A 19639-nucleotide genomic window follows, 5' to 3' on the forward strand; every position below is an offset into this window, starting at 1 on the left:
GAAAAAAGAAGCAATAGCCACATCAAATTAGCTGACAGCAAGTGTTTACAAAACAACAGCTCCCCTGAGATCCAAAACAAAAAAAAAAAAGAGCAACTTCTTTGTTGCTTCTACAGAAAGAGAGATCTAGAAATGTTTCGTAATACTAGAAGCCACATACCTCGATAATCAAACGTGACCACGTGGTACCCAAGGGAGCTGAGAACCTGGAGGGGAGAGAAACATGCAGAAACCCATCACAGAGACTTGCACAGCAGCCATGCTCTTGCCTCTGGCCAAGGTGCAGGGATCTACTTTATAACATCAAGAGCCTGACATGGTGAAGCGACAACTTACAGCTTTCAAGTGTAGCAGGCACAGAGCTTTTCAAACACTGATCTTCTCAGCCCACTGGCTTTTTTTTTTTTTGTTTCCTGGACCTCATATCAAGCTTAGATGTTGATTCTCCCTTTAACAGTTTTGCCCTTGAGATCCACAAATATCCTACGACTGTTTCCCCTACAAACACTTCCAGGTTTTCCAGTGAAACAGTACAACTGCTTCATTTATGTTATTCAAATTGGCATTGTACTGGGTTTGCGTGGCAAGGCTTTGGTAGTGGGGGGGCTACAGGGGTGGCTTCTCTGAGAAGTTGCTAGAAACTTGACCTATGTCTGATGGAGCCAGTGCCAGCTGGCTCCAAGACGGACCTGCCGCTGGCCAAGGCTGAGCCCATCAGCAACGGTGGTAGCGCCTCTGCGACAACACACATAAGAAGGGGGGAGGGGGGGGGGGGAACTGTGTAACAGCTACTGCAGCAGGTTACAGTCGTCACAACATGTGAGAGAGAGAACTCTGCAGACACCAAGGTCCGTGAAGAAGGAGGTGGAGAAGGTGCTCCAGGCGCTGGAGCAGAGATTCCCTTGCAGCTCGTGATGAAGACCATAGTGAGGCAGGCTGTGCGCCTGCAGCCCATGGAGGTCCATGGTAGAGCAGATATCCACCTGTAGTCCATGGAGGACCCCACATTGGAGCAGGTGGATGCCCGAAGGAGGATATGATCCTGTGGAGAGCCCGCACTGGAGCAGGCTCCTGGCAGGACCTGTGGAGCCATGGAAAGAGCAACCCACGCTAGAACAGGTTTGCTGGCAGGACTTGTGACGCCATGGGGGCCCACACTGGAGCAGCCTGTTCTTGAAGGACCACACCCTGTGGAAGGGACCCATGCTGGAAAAGTTCATGAAGAACTGTAGTGTGTGGGAAGGACTCACATTGGAGAAGTCCGTGGAGGACTGTCTCCCATGGGAGGGACCCCACGCTGGAGCAGAGAAAGAGTGTGAGAAGTCCTCCCCTGAGGAGGAAGGAACAGCAGAGACAGCATGTGATGAACTGACTGCAACCCCCACTCCCTGTCCCCCTGTGCCATGCAGGTAGAGGAGGTAGAGAATTTGGAAGTGAAGTCAAAAGAGAAAAAGAGGACAACATAGAAAGAGGGGTGTTCAGGTAAGTTGGCAACTCAGCTCCTTTGCTGGGAGGACTATGATGGTAATGGCTTCTCCCGCTTCCCTCTAGGATCCATCTGGGGCTAATTTTCATACATTTCGGACATGCACTGGATGTTTCTTTCTCTTCACTTGTCTGTGACTGCATGTTACATCTCAAATTACCTTATAGGGTGTGTTCCAACACACATTGGACCATTTAACTCTGTTACCCCTAAACCCATTTTTGCCCAGCTCCCAGGTCCGCATCTCTTTAGCTGACCACTGGCAGGTTGTGCACAACCCCAGAGGTGCCTGGGGTCAACCCATGCCCCCTTCCATGCCCGCTCACACCCATGCCCCTCTGCAACGCTCCCTGTGTCCCCACTTTTGAGATCTCTGCTGCCATACCAGGCCTGTACTCCTCTACACTGCATCACTATGCTGGGTGTCACCAGTGTTTCATTTGACACAGAGTAACTGTATCTGTAACTTGTACATAAAACATGAGTGATTTTCTCTGTAACACTACCTGTATGAGAATTGTTACTATTTATATTACAGTTACGGCTATGGCATGTAATTATACAAAGCTTAGCAAAAGTAAAACCAGGTAGCCATTGGCCACCTGGTTGTTAGACAATTGCTTTCATGGCTAAACAAGCTCAGGACAGTGCTCCAAGGAGCAACAAAAGAAGGTCAGAAGAAGCCTTACCAGCTTCAGCCATGTTACTGGCAGTGGCTATACTGCAGCCTTGTAACCCTATGCGCGTAATTTCCCTTTTTTGCAGTCCACCAACTGCAGATTATCGCTCACGAGTCCGGCAAGGATACTGCAAACCCTCCTGTGGCTCAAGGCTTCTCACCAGGACCGAGCAACGGATTTTCTCAGAGGTGTTTACCCTTTCAGCTTGCCTCATGGTAGCCTGCACAGGTCTGACAGCAGTGCATAGCTCTTCATTGTAATATGCTGCCATTAATCGGTTGCTGTTTGATTTGATAGACAATGCAGCTTGCTATTAAGATGACAACTACAGGATGCAATGCCAAGTTCAAAACTCCCTGTTGTAGCAGGACACCATTCCTAGTGGGACTGCAGGTAGGCACACCGCTTGGTGGTTTGGACTGCGCAGCACTGTGTCAGATAGGACACCTGCATGGTGTGCAACATTCACTACCTTCAGGGCTCCCTGCACCACAAGCTGGAGTTCCAGCATTAACAGCTGGGTTAGCATTCGCTGCAATTTTTTTTTATATAACACACCTAGTGATCCTGGGACCATCACAGCATACAACTGGAATCATACCTGTAAGCTGAGCATTACTTCTAAAGGAATAGTACAATTTTAACCTTAACAGGTTACATATACAGATATTGGGTAGAGTTATCAACAGTTAGACAATTTACAACAGTTTGGGGCACACAGTATGCAAACAAGTACAACTGGAGCTTACACAGACAACTGGTGCCTGACTGCAAACAAAGAGAGCATTTCCATGGTCCCACTGGGATCTAAATGGCTGGCTGAAGATGGAAAGCCAGTAACTTCACGTATGTATCACACTGTTTGCCCTGCTGCTTGCTGACACTCCCCCCTCCCCATCAAGACTAACACTTTACATCATGCTCACCCTTGCAGCACTTAGTTATGTTATTTCTTGGCACTAGCCATGGTCACGCTAATCCACTATCCTTCTTTTAATGCCATTTCCCCATTAACAGTTATTTGGAATTTATATTAGCAGATGCAACTGCAACAGCTTCCAAGTCACTCAAAGCTCCTTTGCTTTTTTCTGTTCAGGTGTCTTCACAAAATTCCTGTTCCTCTTTCTTCGCCTCTAAATCCTTCAAGAGGCTTCCCTTGGAGGTGACAAGGTCCCTACTGTATGCATCTCCATAGCAAAAGTCCTTCACAGCAGAGGTATTAAATATGCAGTAGTTCCACTCTGGGATCTGCACTCTTAAGTTACTGTTTCTTCAATATCCTCGTGCAAATAACTATGCCAACATCACAGAGAGATGTGGTTATGTATATACAACACCACAGTACAGAATACCACTGCAGCCTACATAACAATAGCAGAATAATCAGGTAAAATATTAACAAATTAGGTGCTGTAGGACAGCTGTTTCTATCAGAATCACTATATACCATTTTTTATATGTTCACTTACATATTGGACCCTCTGACTGGACGTGCAGAACACAAAGTTCCTTCTTGGAAAATTTGCTTTTCAGCTTTACAATGTTATTTTACTGCTAAGATATCACATACAAGCTAGCCTTTTCCACGCCATTAAAATTATTTAGCCTGTTGACAGTTTACCTATCTTCTATACATGTTTGTTATGCGTTGGCTGCATTGGCAGCATCTCTTCTCAACAACAAATACACGCACCTTTGTTTTAATTAGCAGCTGTTACATTTAAAAACAGATTTTTACCATCCTCTATTTCTTCTTAAAAAATATGCCGAGTTTAACACATCCATTGCCATCACGCACACAGCACTAAGGTTCCCTTTTCAAAGCCAACTGTATCCCAGTTCCACTACAGACTTTGTTATTCAACTATTTCTTCAATTTCTATCTGCTTAATTACTGATAAATAATTAACTGATAATGTCCTCAATTCAAACATTTTTTCTTTTTGATCTCCATCCCAGATTTCTTTTATGTTTATGCTCATGTGCACTTTGCACCTGTGCTGTCAGGGCTGGTACCCACCTCATTCGGGGAGCTCAGCCCCTGCAGCAGGGGAGTATCGCTGTTTGCCCCGGGTCACTGTTCCCATTGGCAGCTCTGCCTTCTTCCACCCGAATATTCACCTTCTCCCACTCTGTTTGTCTTCCTGCAAACAGCCCTTCAGCACCAGGTTCTCGCCCTGCACTTACCTCCTCAGAACATAGGTCTGACCTGCACTAGCCACCACCTACACCTCAAACCAGCTGAAGATCACCACAGAGCGGCCTCCAGCTTTCCTTAACTCAAATCTGAGTCTAAACCCCCAAGCACAGCGCTACCCCTACAAATCCTGCCACTCAGCACAGCCAAAAGCAGCAAGGAAGCATCCGAGACATAAGCCATGCCTGGAAAGAGCATGGAGTCTCCTGAAGAGGGACAGGAATAGCATGATGCACCCCCAGCCAAATTCTCCTCCTGCCACTAGGAGCAAGGCTACACAAAGCAAACGCACCTGGCAGCAAGCAGGCTGTAACATCCATCTGTCTGGCTCTTGTCTTGGTCAGCTGCCAAAAGCACCAGCCCTCTCACAGCACAAAGCAACGAGGATGCCCTCAAGACACCTCCAGGCACAGGCAGCAGCAATCTCCATGCTCCCCTAAACCTAGGCAGGCCACAGTCTGGACCCTTGGCCACCAAGACCTGCCTCCTCAAAGCCCAGCACGGCACAAGCTGGTGTGCCCAGTTCTCCTCTCCCTAGCAGAGAGCAGGGACAAAGAGCCAGGATAAAGATGATGCAGGTCATCTGATGTCAATGGAGCCTCCCATTCCTGCACCCATTCAACTCAAAGCCAAGATACAGGTGAACCACTTTCAGGGGCCGACTCCTCCAAGGATCTGCCAAAGCCCAATTGTGGGCTCTGACCCGCTCTTGCACTTCAGAGCTGCCTTTCTCCTCCAGGGAAGAGATGAGGCAGAGGAGGAACAGGAACAAGCAGGAAAAGCAGCAGAAACTGTCACTACCAGCACTGCAGCTGCCAGAGCTGTAAGGTGCCCACCTCCACCTTCACAATGCAGGGCCCCACACTGACAGCATTCTCTGCTTTAGAGCATGGCTCTGCTGCCCATGCACCTTCCTTCCTACCCTGGCAGTGAGCAGCTGCAGCACCCAAACACCCACTTCCCACGAGGAAAGCAGACATGCAAAGCAAGGCCAAAGTACGGCCTACGACAGCGGACACACAAGAGAATGAAGAACCTCCACCATCGAGCTCCTCCTGGTGAAGGACGCAGACAGCTGATGACGAGCTGCAACATCCCTGCCTGAAGCCAACAACCCTGGGAGCATCCTAATCCCATGCCCTGCACTAGCAACCTCTTCTGTTTCAGTCTTTTAAGAGTATTTTTCTTTCTTGTTTTTCCCCTTAGAATTAGTTCAGAAAAGGTCTCAGACAAAGCCAGTAAGATTTCAATTGGCTTTGCAGACAACAGGCATTTCCTTTGACCTGTAAGAGAGTGTTTAATGTAACAACGCCAAATGTTTTATTTAAAGCAATTCCTTACGCCCCTGTAACAATATTGTATTGTTTCATGTGCTGCTATAAAGTTAGGTAACCTCATGCAGTGGGCAAAAAATCCTCTGCATCAGCTCTTCACTACCTCAGCACACCAGTGTAGTAACAACCAAAAGCTTCACTGCCAAAGCCTCAATGTACAAGTATGAATTGCAGAAGGAGCTTGTGGTGGTCTGTCATTGACAGTCAAGGTAGAGAACAGGATTCTTATCAGTTTTAAAACCTTTTGAGTTGCATTATTCAAGCATGAAAAAAATTGAATAATGTGAATAGCACAGTGACCCTGAATACACTGGTAACTGTGATATCTGGAAACCAGGTCTGAGCAAAGAGTAACTGGACGCTTGTGCAGACTAGAGGAAAGCATGCCCCTCAAAGTGACTTTGTACCTGGTTACTGCTCCCCTGCTGCTCCTCCTACTGGCTTCCTCATGGCTCCTGCTTCTGGTTATTGTCTTCAAACATACATCAACTCAGGCAAGAGCTATTTCAGACACCTGCTGCTCACAGACTGTGCAGCAGTGACAGCCTCAATTTTCAGTGCTGCTGCTGAGAAAAGCAGCTCACACAAATCAATCACTCTGAAAGAAAGGACAGAGACCTCTTACAGTTGTTATTTCCCTTCTGAGCCTCCTCTAGAGGGTTTTCCCTGCTGCTTCCAGCCTACTAACTGCACCAGCAAGAAGGACGGCAATCCAGCCTGTTTTGTTCTGCTGGAATAAGCATGAACCTGGAGTTTCTGGCGTGGTTCTGGTAAGCCCATTTGTGTGTTCACACGTGGCTAACTGACTGAAAAACACAAACTAAGCATCTTATTTATGTTCTCAGAAGCAGAAGAATACCAGACCCAGGAACAGAAATGCTGGGTTTTGGTAAACTGTGTTCTCCATACGTGTACACACACAGAAACACACAGAGGCATGCGGAGCCTTTGAGTATTCTGAAGCACCACTACTCTTGCTCAGCCAAAATCCAGAACAACTGCTCTGCCTGTCTTAGTCAGTACAAAATGCATTGCAGCATAGGCTGGTTCCTAGAAAAACAACGAAATAGATCACCACACAAGACTGTCTCTTCAACGAGCTTTCTGCAATTTAGCACATGCTTCATTCTTAAAGGAAAAGAAGCAGCACCTGCCTCCCTGGGGATGTCAAACAGCATTTTCTAAGCAATCTGAATTAGAAAGACTTTGTGGCAGGGGATCTTGCATACGGAGCTGCATCGCAACAAAGCTTAATGAGTGCCAACACTCTGACGCAAATTATAAAGAGAAGGAAATGACAGTTAAATTCACAGGAAAAACACAGACTCAGACCCCTCTGAAATGAGCCAGCAAAAATAATTCTGGCTTTTACACATACGTGATGAGAGACCAAGAAATTGTCTGTGAGAATTTCAGCCAAGAGAGAGTTTAATAAAATAAATGACCGCAAAAACCATCAGGCAAAATACCCAAGGCAGCTGAAATGGCCTATTCTCACATATGGTGCTACCTCTGGGAAATTCATTAGGTTTTGAACAAAATTTTCAGCACTTGAGATGGCACCACTCGAACAAATGCACTGTGCCATAGGAAAGGCGGAAAGCCAGGCTGAACCTGCCTGCCTGACCAGTGATGAAGTAACCCCTACACCGGCAACCCTGAATATACTTTTTGCAACAAAAATATATAGGCAAGTACTTGCGAATAGGCAAGTACTAGCTTTGTTACCCCAGCCAACTAATGGACCAACAGGGAAGTTTATACTGTCTCGGCCCAACATTTTGGTGTTTAAAAGACCAAATGTCACCTTCAGAAGTTTGAACAGTGCAAGGAATCCAAGCTGGCCTCAATCCATGTATATTTTCCCAGCAGTTGGTGATGTATGGCATCTGATGATGTATGGCATCATGTATGGCATCCTCGCAACAAAACCTGCGCTAAGACCAGTGCCAAGAAGGAACAACAGCAAGTTACGGTAGTTGGCAATTCCCTCCTGTGTGGAGGAGAAGCACCCATTTGCAGACTAGACCCTCTTTTCAGGGAAGCTTGCTGCCTCCCTGGGGCTCAAATTAGGGATGTCACCACAACAGTGAAGAGCTTAATACAACCTTCAGACTACTATCCATTCCTGCTCTTTCACTAATGATGTCGCAACAAAAAGTCTGAGGTTGATCAAAAGAGATTTCAGAATGCTAAAAAATTCGGGAGCAGAGGTAGTGTTTTCCTCAATCCTCCCAGTAATGGGGGGAGACTTCAGAAGAAACAGGTGAGCCCAGGATATCAGTACCTGGCTCCAGGACTGGTGCCTCTGCCAAAACTCAGGGCTCTTAAACCATGGAAGAGCCTTCAAAACACAAGGTATACTGGTGCCTGATGGTATCCACCTGTCCTAATGGGGAAAACTCATCTTTGGGCATAAGCTGGCAGGACTGATCAAGAGGGCTTTAAGCCAGAATCAGTGGGGGAAGGGGATACCAACAGGATTGCAGTAGGTAAGCCAAGAGTCAGCATGTTATCGCCCGAGAGTGACAATGCTAGTGGGAACATTTACACTGCTCCTGGCAGCACAGAGGGCTCACAAGCATATCCTAAATGCTTGTACACCAACGCACACTGTATGAGAAACAAACAGGATGAACTGGAAGTGCTGGTTACTTCCCAGAACTATGATATGATTGGTGCTAGTGAGACTCAGTGGAATGAGTCCCACGATTGGAGTGCTGGGATGGAGGGCCAGGGGCTGTTGAGGAGGGACAGGCAGGGCAGGTGAGGTGGAGGTGTCTCACTCTACATAACGGAGACATTTTGATTATACAGAACTTAGTTAGTGATGACGTGGTTGATAGCCTCTGGGTGAGGATTACAGAGATGGAAAACAAAGATGTTGCAGTGGGTGTCTACTGCTGATTGCTCAGCCAGGATGTAAGCACTGATGAGTTATTCTATTGGCAATTAGGATACATTTCTGGATGAGTAGCCCTTGTCCTTATGGAAGACTTCAACTTTCCAGACATCAGCCTGGAATACCACACTGCTGTGACGAGCAGGTCTTGGAAATTCATGACATTTGTAGGAGATAACTTCTTGTCACAGGTACTCAGTGAGCCAACTAGGAAAGATGTCCCCATAGGCTTGCTATTTGTGAATAGAGAAGGACTTGTGGGAGATGCGATGGTAGGTGGCTGTCTTGGCCACAGTGATCATGAAATGGTTGAATTTAAAAGTTTCAACGTAACAAAAAAAAAGGATGGCAGAGTTGCTGCCCTGGACTATTTATAAGAGTGCCCTGGGAATCTGCCTTTGACAGCTTAGGAGTCCACGAGTGCTGGTCAGTCTTTAAGAACCACCTTTCTGAAGCACAGCAGCAGGCAATCCCATTGTGTCACAAGTCAAACAAGCAGGGCAGAAGACCAGCTTGGCTGAACAGGGAAGTCCTCATGGAGCTCAAGAGGAAAAAGAAATTCATCTCTGGAAGCGAGGTCAGGCTTCACATGAAGACGACAGAGCTGTGGTTCATACATACAGGGAGAAGACATGAAAGGCCAAAGTTCAATTAGAGTTGAAACTGGCCAGTGCTGTTTCAGATAAAGGGCTTTTTTTAAGTATGTTAATAGCAAAAGAAGGTCTAAAGAAAATATTGGACCTATACTTGTTGAAGATGGTCATCTGACTAATATGGATGAAGAAAAAAAACGGAGGCACTCAATGTTGGTTTTTCTTCTCAGTCTTTAATAATACTGATAGACCTTGGGCTGCCCGGTCCCCTGAGTCAGATGACCACGAGTGTGGGAACAGTGACTTTGCTTGTGGACACTGAAATTGTAAGGGACCAGCTGTATCAGCTGAATGTTCACAAGCCCATGGGGCCTAATGGCATTCATCCCAGAGTACTGAAGGAGCTAGCAGATGTTATGGCAGGACCACTCTCAATCATCTACCAAAGGTCTTGGGAGTCTGGGGTGGTCCCTGCTGACTCGAAGCTAGCCAACATTACTCCAATTTACAAGAATGGCGTGAGGGAAGAGCCGGAAAACTACAGACTTGTTAGTGTAACCTCAGTTCCTGGAAAAATTATGGAGAAAATTATACTGGGTACTACTGAAAGGCATTTAAAAAATAACGCAATCATCAGGCACAGTCAACACAGGCTCACAAAGTGGAAATCCTGCCTAACTGATTTGACATTCTTCTATAAGGTCACCCACCTAGTGGAAGAACAGAAAGTGGTAGATGTAGTCTTTCTGGATTTTAGTAAGGCTTTTGATATCATCCCTCACAGCATCCTTCTCTATAAGTTGTCCACCTGTGAGATGAGCAGATACACTGTGCGCTGGGTGAAGCACTGGCTGAAGGACAGAGCTCAAAGGGTTGTAGTTAATGGGGCTACATCCGGCTGGTGACCAGTCACCAGCCGTGTTCCTCAGGGCTCAGTTCTCGGGTCAGTTCTGTTCAATATATGTATCAACAATCTGGATGCAGGAGTTGAATGCACCATTAGCAAGTTTGCTGATGATACCAAACTGGAAGGTGCTGTTGACTCTCTTGAGGGACAAGATGCCTTGCAGAGGGATTTGGATAGATTGGAGCACTGAGCAATCATCAGTGGCATGAAATTTAACAAGAACAAATGCTAGATTCTGCACCTGGGATGGAGTAACACTGGGAACAAGTATAAATTAGGAGAGGAGTGGCTGGAGAGCAGTCCTGCAGAAAGGGATCTGGGGGTTCTGGTTGACAGCAGGCTCAATAGGAGCCAGCAGTGTGCCCCGACAGCCAAGAGAGCAAACTGCGTCCTAGGGTGCATTACATACAGCATAACCAGATGGTCAAAAGAGGTGACTATTCCGCTGTGTTTAGTGTTGGGGCGGCCTCACCTTGAGCACTGCATGCAGTTCTGGGCCCCACAATTTAAGAAGGATGTGAAGGTACTCGATTGCGTCCAGAGGAGGGCAAAGCTGGTGAAAAGGCTGGAAGAAATGTCCTGTGAGGCGTGGCTAAAGACTTTAGGTTTGCCTAGTTTAGAGAAAATGAGGCCAAGGGGCTACCTCATTGCTCTCTACAGCTTCCTGAGGAGGGGAAGTGGAAAGGGTGGTGCTGATCTCTTCTCCCTGGTATCCAGTCATAAGAGGCATGGGAATGGTTCAAAGTTGTGCCAGGTGGGGTTTAGACTGGACATTAGGAAGCAATTCTTTACTGAGAGGGTGGTCAAACACTGGAACAGGGTTCCTAGAGAGATGGTTGATGCCCCAAGCCTGGCCGTGTTTAAGAGGCACCTGGACAATGCCCTTAATGTGCTTTAACTTCTGGTCAGCCCTGAAGGGGTCAGGCAGTTGGACTAGATGATCACTATAGGTCCCTTCCAAGTGAAAATACTCTGTTCCATGAGGGTAAACATATAGAGACTGGTAACACATGAAAGAATACTCTTAAATGGTACCTCAAATTAGTATACTAGAATAATTAATCAAATTACAGCTGTGATTAAACGAAACTTCTGGTTTTTTTCCTATAAATGGTGTTGTGAAAGTATTCCTGGCAAAGAACCTGGTTAGCTCAGTTGCAGCTGACAGTAAACAGCAGCAAATAAAAGACCTTTCAAATATCTTTTAATACGGGAAAGCGTGCTCACGGCTTACAGACTCCTTTTCCCATACATACTTCATATCTAGAGGAGACTAAGAGCCCTAAGCTATCTGCTGGTTGGCAGTGGGCTATAATGAGCAGTCTTCTCAAGTCTGTGCACATCTGATGTGTTAATGCAAATACTTGGACAACACGTGCAGTCACTTACCTTGTAAAGCTCCACGCGGTGATCCCCTCCTCTGGCGAAAGTGATTCATGAAGAGGAGAAAAAAAAAAAAAAAAAAAAAAAAACAAAACACCACAGGTGAACATTTAAGCTTCCAGAAACAGACTCTCCCAATTGCCTCAGGCTTCCAGTTTAACACAAACATACCAAACACAAGAAACACCATAACTACTTTGTCACAGGCTTCAAGGAGACAGCAAGGCTTTGCTGAGCTATGCAGAACAGTTTTAAAATCAGCTTCTCCCTATAAATCTCTTCTCACAGCAGGTAAAGACGAACTTTTCAACCCACTCTCCTATCTATCTTTTCCAAAGCCTGTAATACATCCAAAACAGCCTGTCCCTGTTGGTTTTGCAGACCCTATGCTCCTGTTGCCAGCACTGCCCCAGCCAGTAACTCCAGCTCTCTCAAGTGTGATGCTCTCAGCAGAACTCACCACATTAACCCAAGAAACTGGCCCTTGGATTTTCTCACCTGGCTCCAGGCACAGGGACGAAAAGACATGTGCAAAAGACTGAGCAAAGAAAACAGAAGTCAAACACTCTAAATAAGTCCAGGGGAAGAATGTGCTTTAATGTTTTTTTCATAAATTGAAATCCGACAATAAAATGGAAAGGAGTCTAGACATGCCATTACATGCTTTAAAATATATCCACAATGTGATACTGCTAATCCACACTCAAATTTTAGTCTAGGATTGAAGTAAATGTAGATTTACTCCTGCACTCATATGAAAACTGTAACATTCACACTACAACTGATTTGGTCAGTGCAGCCTCTAAACCAAAATTCCACTTTCCAGATCTCCCTCTAAGAACACATGCATTTGTCAGCCAAAAGCTGTGAGTTCCAACTGCACTACAAGTTACCTAAAGCAGCCAAAAACACTCAGGGCAAAATGCAACGGGTTGCTTGTAAGCCACTTTGAATCATACAAGTCTACAGAAGAACAAGATAAACTTACTTGAAAAGTCGCCCTTGATGTGCACACATTGGTGCCTTTTCATGCATTCCTCAAAGTATAACAGAGGATTTTTTTTTTTTTCTAAGCGGATCAAGTGAACACAGCACTTTTGCCTCAGCTCCAGACCACTCAGGCAAACCAGAAAGCCAAGGCAGTGCCTTTTACTTATGGTTAATGCAGCCTTCATCAATAAAGCAGTCCTTGGACAAGAGACTGAATATGCAGTGTAAAAACACACAGCAATATATATTAAAGCTGAAATGGCAAAGCCAGTACACCTCCAGCTTCTCCAATGCCCAGAGTAAAGCAAAATGTGAAATATGTAATTGATCCATAGCTCAGTACTTTATCTCAGTAGCACTTGGAGAAGCCAAGAAGTAAATCTCATCAATACGCCCATAAGAGATACTGGTCCCAAATTACCACCATTAAGCTGCAGAATAGCTTCCATTAGTATCATCTGCTACACGCAATAAAGGCAAGAAAACAAGCAAAGCAGTATTTGATAAACAATGCAACAATTTGACTAAACCTTGTAATACATCAGCACAAGACGACAAAGTCAGGTGCCAAAGACCCATGTGCTCATGCATTTCCTGGCTCACAGTATGCACCTTCCACACCATGCCCTCGTACCAAAAAAGAACACTGCTCAGACAAGAATTTAGGTGAAAAACGAAAATGTTCCTGCAATGTAGAGGCTAGCAAACCTTCACTACCAGCACAGTTAAGAAAGAGCTTCTTTGCTTTACCATCACGGAACTTGTATTTCCACAACATTTCTGCTCTTGCAGAGTATCTGCAAGCAGACACCAGCTTCAAAAGAACATGCAGCAGCACTCAAAACTCAAAACTCAGAAAGGGGCTGATATTCTTTGTAAGATGCATATTAGTACGGAAAAAGACCAAGTTCTAATAACTGAAGCACTGTATCATGCAGAGATGTGTCAGTAATAATGTGATTCTGAGAAACCTCAAGGAAGTCTCATGCTGTGCTAATGGTTTTTAGCATCCAGCAACAAAGTCTAGAGAACCAATCTACTTCTTTAGCCAATACACACAGTAAACTATAAAACTACAAATTTTAGAAATGCTTCTGTTCCAGACAAATGTCTTGTACATATGCAATAATGAAACAAGACCAGCACATTACCTTCCTCTTTCCTTCCAATTTTCCTTCCTCAGAATGTGTTAACTACTAAAATAAGCTCATGAAAGGAACTTTAATTTATTTAATGCATTTAAATCACTTCTATGGAAACACTAATACTATCCCATGTCTTGATTCAGAGATCACTATACTGAAAAGTAGTACTTCTCCCTACCTGATCTAGTAAGTGTTACAGTCTCCTGGCTTCCAGCAGACAAAGGATACAAAGTAAGCTACAATATCAGATATCTCTGGTAATCGCAAAAAATTTACTCCCACATTCAATAAATGAGAGGCATCATTTCTTAAATCATGCTTTTCTTCTAAAAGAAAGGACTGCTTTAAGATTTTTGTTTTTTTTTTAATCAATGTGTTCAAAGTGTAGCAAGCCAGGAAAACACAGCATGAAACAGTCATCGCTGTTTTGTGCCTCACCTTGTTCCTGCATTGCCGTGCAAGTAAAGAATTACAGGATGGCTGGAACCCAAAGCATCTTCAAACCACAACTGGTCCTTCCCTCGGGCATTCTTCCCTAAGGCTGCAGGGACCGTGTGCCTGTATACAGAAGGAAAAAAATACATTGTCCTGTTGCTACTCAGTGTCTGCCACTTGAATTCTGAGTTTCTGATCAACTCTAACGCAGCATTACACACCTCACACCCACTGTCACAAAACCATCATGATCAGCTGACAAAAAGCCAAATTTAAAAGGCAGTGGCTAGGGTTATTTCTACATTTTCACCTCCATCACCGCTGCCTTCAAAACTCAGGGCTCCGCAAGGCATCAAACTTCACAGGCAAACCCAAAGCACTATCACTGAACTTCCCGCTGAGAAAGAATCTCAATTCCTCTGCTTTTATGACATATCATTACTTCAATTAACATACACCACAAATAAGATTCACAGCTAGGTCAGCAGATATTCAGAATAATCACCAAAGTTAGCTGGTTTTGGAAAGAATGTTCAGCGAGGAGACGGCATATCTGACTCCACAGTCGATCTGAGGAAAAAGAGAGGCTCAGGGTCTGATAAGAAGGATCACATATTTTGTTTTCAGATACCAGGTTCCTGAAGGCATAACATTTTAGTTAGAAAAGCTGCAATCTAGAAGAGCTAGGAATTTTTAACTCAAAGCTGTTCTTCTGTAGATAATATAGCTGGGCAGCCTGTTAGAAAGCATTCAACACTGGGGGAATGGAAAGGCTGGAACAGCAGACTGAAGAGAAAGCAGGTATTTAAACTGGATAATTACTCTAGAAGACAAACACTGAATACGAGTACATGTCCACAACCATCTCAGACTGTTGAGAAGGGAGCCAGCTTACAGCTGTCAGAAGTAACTTGAATATTCGCATACCTTTCTCCTTGGAAGAAAGACAAACTCCCATCTACACAGCCTCCTCCCAGATGTAAAGCTCAGAGGACAAGCCAACACAGGGGAAAAGAATGTAAAAAGTCTTACTGGCATGCACGCAGCCAGCAGACATTGAGTTCAAGGATGTAAAAAGCACTTGTAACTGTAGCACTCAATTTCTCCAGCTGTTCTATCTCAAGACTTTTGCAAGCTTATGAACATAGCAGACTGAGGACTTCGTTTCAGAAGTACACCAAACACAAGACCTTACACTGGCGTTAAAACAAGGCTCCCAACTTCCGTAAAAACCCATCTCAAAAGTATCAAGACAAACAACACAGAGTCCAAATTGCCACCAAAAGCTGGAAGTTCTGTTTTAGTGAAGACACACAGTACATTTGTATGGGGAAAAAAATAAAAAATCTCAAGACTGCAATCTAAACTTATTCAACAGCTTAGCAGGTAGAATTTTAATTGTCCGAGTGAAGACACAAACTGTTATTTATCAGCCTACCCTGGAGAGTATGAACTTCCAGTTCTAAACATGTCTTTCACCAAAATTCACCTAAAGGGAAGGAACCATCTTTATGTATCAGAATATCACTGTCCTATTCAAAAGGTCATATGCCCTCAAGTGAAGAGAAAAATCTCTACTGCACTAGCAGACACATAAAAGTCACGCACACAACCAAAAACTCCAAATCCCATGGATTACAGATCTAACATCACTGGCTGTGTTAAGGAACAGTCCCCTTCCCTCCACACCTGACATGGGGTCTAGCCATTCTTTCAGGTGTTTGCTGCTCTTTAATATGTATTTAAACCACAGGCACTACTTTTTCTTCAAAGCTAGCAGGAACTTATCTGTGGCTTTGAAACTCCTGGTGTTGAGACACAACAGAAAGTGATCATGAGACAGACGCAGCAGCTGGTTTGAGCTGGTCTAATAATACTAAAAGCAGACTTTTTCAGACAGAGAACCAGTCATCTATGCTGATCCTGAGAAACAAGAAGCTAAAATGAATTGCCCTTGCTTGGGACTACAAAACCTTCTTCTTGACTAAGAAATGACAAGTGAGCTCTGACACTGTCACTTGTTTTGTTAAGAGAGTAAACTGCATGTTCCTTCCTCACCCACTCTCCAAACCTTACATATGTTTTACATGCAGAATATTCTTCCTCCTACTCTGAACACTTTGATCCTGTTTTCCTAACTTCCCCCACATTTATTTTGCAAAACAAAATACGAACAGCAGTTGAACGACGAAACTTCTGACTCCTTAGGTCTCGCCTGATATGAAGGCACAATCTTTGTAGCAATGCAGACCTGGAACCTTTACGATCCCAAATTATGAAGTTTCTCTGAATGCACAGGTTGTCCAATTGTGTTTCATGCATTACTAATCCAAGTTCAGATGAGCTCCAGAGATTTGCATACTTTTCAACATGAACTTGGTCACTTGGCAGAGGAAAACACAAACATTCACAAATCAGAGCAGGTCATGGTTGTCACAGGCACAGCAAAAATACGGGATAGGCAACATTGAGAACAAAAGGAAGGATAAACACACACAGCACATACTGCATAGAACAGGCTTCCTTACCAAACTCCAATGGTTACATCCTCCTCTGGCTGCAGGTAATAATTACAGGTGTGGTTTAAACCTTGATCCTGTGGTCTTTTCAAGTCAATGAAATATGGGACCCTCACTGAAACAGGAAAAAAAAAAAGAAAGAAAAAATGTAACATGAAACTTTTTACCTTTATTTTCTTACAAAACTGCTTTACCAAGGCACTGGAGAGTTGTACAAACTGGTCCGCTGTGCTGGGAAGACATTACTCTTTTTGTGTGAAAGGACGAACTGGCTACAGCTGTGACTAAAATACAAACATCAAACAGAGCAAGGTAAGACGACACAAACAACCATCAAAAAAACAGGGAGCATGCTAAAATGAAGAGACAGGGAGACAGACAAAAGCTTCCTGTGGCACACATTTAACCACTTCTACCCAGTCTGCTTTGTAAATCTCCCAGACACAAGATAGTCACTCCTGCTGCATCAGTGGGGTGAGTTAGCTGATTTGACAAACCTTTACTGTTTGCATTTTAGCTGTAACGAAAGTTACTGATCAGACAAATTCCTGGGATAAAGGATGCATTCCAGAGCCGTAACATGTTTCAGGACAACATGTGGTTTCAGCCTCTATAATATAACATTCTAAAGGAGATACTGTATTGAAATAGCAAACACCACATTGCTCAGGTCCTGTAAGAGAAGACAAATTTTGTCAAAAGCTGTCCTCCTGAGCCTTTGATGAGGATATGCAGTTTGTCAGCCTACCCTCCAAAGACTGTAAATAATTGCTGTCTCTCCCAGACACTGCAGTATTTAAGAGATCGTGTTAGGCTGGAAACTTCATCTCTTCAGAAAGTGATCCCTGAAAATAAAATCATCACACTTCAATTCACTCTTCCAAATGTTTTATGTTGTGCAACTTCTACAACACAGTTGTTCATTGCTTGTTATATTCAATGATTCAAACATGAGCAACATCAGGAAAGTCAAACATCAAGAGTCTTCAGCACTTTGTTTTCCATTGCTTGATTCACAAGTTACATCTCACAGACACTGTGCAATATGCTAAATGAGGGGAGGTGCTTAGTCTAAATGTTTCTTTTTCCATCACTACTTCTGTGTGGCCTCTCTAGGCAGACTCTGACATACCCAGTACCATAGAGATGCTACAGAGATCTACTGACAGCATCAAGCAGTTTTAAGGACTCTCTTCTCCCAATGATTCAGGCTTTTCCCACAAACTTGAGCTCCACTCCAGCAGAACCAGGAAGTCTGTCTGCTTGAAATTTAATGGCACAACAATTAACACAAAATTTTTGTGCTATTGACACACAAAAAAGCACTGATAATGGTGACAGTCAAATCTCACTTCACTTACTCAAAAGTATCACTAAACATTCCACAAGCACAAAAACTAAGGCAGACAACATGCAATAGGAACCTGACAAATCCAGCCCCTTAAGACTGCAAATCTACATGTGTGCAAGTGTCTGCTCTGATGCACAAGCATGTGGAAGGGTCCCAGACAAAGCATGCATGCCATGAGAGATGTGCTGGGTCACTGCGCTGTCACCACAGAATTCAGTGAAGATCTCACAAGGGTGGTGGATCCTCCAAGATGATGGTAAGGTCTGTGGTTGAGGTCTGGACAGGCGCACAAGTCACTTCTAGCAGTGTTCTGGGAAAATTATTCAACTTTTGTGCCTTGATTTTCCCATCTGCCAAATCTGTTACATCTTTCTGGCCAGATATTGTATTACAAAGATATGAAAAGGAACATATCAGTGTTACAGTGATGGGGGGCCAGGTAAACATCTACCTCAGATGCAACACAAAAATACAGAAATATCAGAAAATTTTATGTATGGTATTTACCACTGGGACGGCCCGTCTATTCTACACAAACAGATTGCTATCGTCATCGTACAGGAATACATCACACGGAGATTTAGCACATCAGGGATTATTTTAGTGACACATTTCAGAGCTATCTGGTATCCCTTGCAACACATCATATGACAAAAATCATGATTTGTTAATCACATTGATATATTAAGTCTGATCTATTCTGTATTTATATTTCTAGAAATCTGAGTTTTCTGAAGACTTCCAATGGAGACAGCTTGAGATCTCTGCCCATATGCCCATGCATCTCACAACCTGGAACAGAAGTCTGTCTACAAGAACAAATCCAGACATTGGTTTGGTTGCTAACAGTGGGAGTACAGCTATGAATTGATCCTTAGCTATCTCCTGAAGCTCTCTGCTACTGTTTTCGAAGCAAATCCCAAACTACACAAGAGGAGAAAAAGATGGCTGAACTGTATTGATTTATACCCAGGTGATTAAAGAACAATATGACCGGGCAAACCCACCACCACTCCTCTGAAGGAGAAATGTCACTCTCCAATGGAGAGGAATTACTCAAACATGCCAAGGTACTTCTAATAAGAGTGTTAGAATGCACTTTGTATAAAGGCAAATAATTTTTCATGTGAGTACTTTCACAAGTAAAATGCGACTGCCATTACATAAAGCAGTAGGAACAACACTGCAGCGATTAGTGCAAGTATTAGCGTAATAAAGCGTTACAGGACAATTATTTTGGTCACTTAGGAATGAATAGAGGTAGGAACTTCATGGAACCTTACAAAACTCTGCAAGGGCAGATGCACATCATCACTGAAAAAGTAAGGTGATGAAAATGGAAGTAACCTGCATTATTCACGTTACCCAGCCGTCAGTTCTAACAATCAAGGCACAAGAGCTGGCCCACACATGTGCACACTTCACAGTGACCACAATACAAGGTGTTAGAATATACAGAGCATGCAATCAAAATCATGGAAGTTGTATAAAAGCAACATATTCATAGTTGGTCCTTCTAGCCAGAGCTTCTATAATCAAAGGAAGGTATTTTTCAAAACTTCATTACAAAACACAATTGAGGTTTAAAGACAAATTTAGATCACAAAGAAGTGTCTCCCACATAGTGATGCTCCATCATTTTCCATCCTGCGGATGCTCAAGCTGCCCTGGGCGACCTTGGAGCTGAGCCAGCTCACCAGACCCACTGCACCATCAG

General features: G+C 44.0%; 1 protein-coding gene across 1 annotated transcript in view; it reads right to left on the reverse strand.

The window, feature by feature from the left end:
• Positions 1-19639, reverse strand: part of ABHD12 (abhydrolase domain containing 12, lysophospholipase) — a 48288-nt gene that overhangs the window by 6809 nt on the left and 21840 nt on the right. The window contains exons 3-6 of the mRNA XM_075413252.1: positions 16581-16686; positions 14056-14175; positions 11489-11519; positions 161-206 (exon numbers count right to left, since the gene is read on the reverse strand). Coding sequence (XP_075269367.1) covers positions 161-206; positions 11489-11519; positions 14056-14175; positions 16581-16686 — 303 coding nt within the window. The remainder of the gene's footprint in view (positions 1-160; positions 207-11488; positions 11520-14055; positions 14176-16580; positions 16687-19639) is intronic.

Source organism: Opisthocomus hoazin, chromosome 2, assembly GCF_030867145.1.
Source record: "Opisthocomus hoazin isolate bOpiHoa1 chromosome 2, bOpiHoa1.hap1, whole genome shotgun sequence".
NCBI lineage: Eukaryota > Metazoa > Chordata > Aves > Opisthocomiformes > Opisthocomidae > Opisthocomus > Opisthocomus hoazin.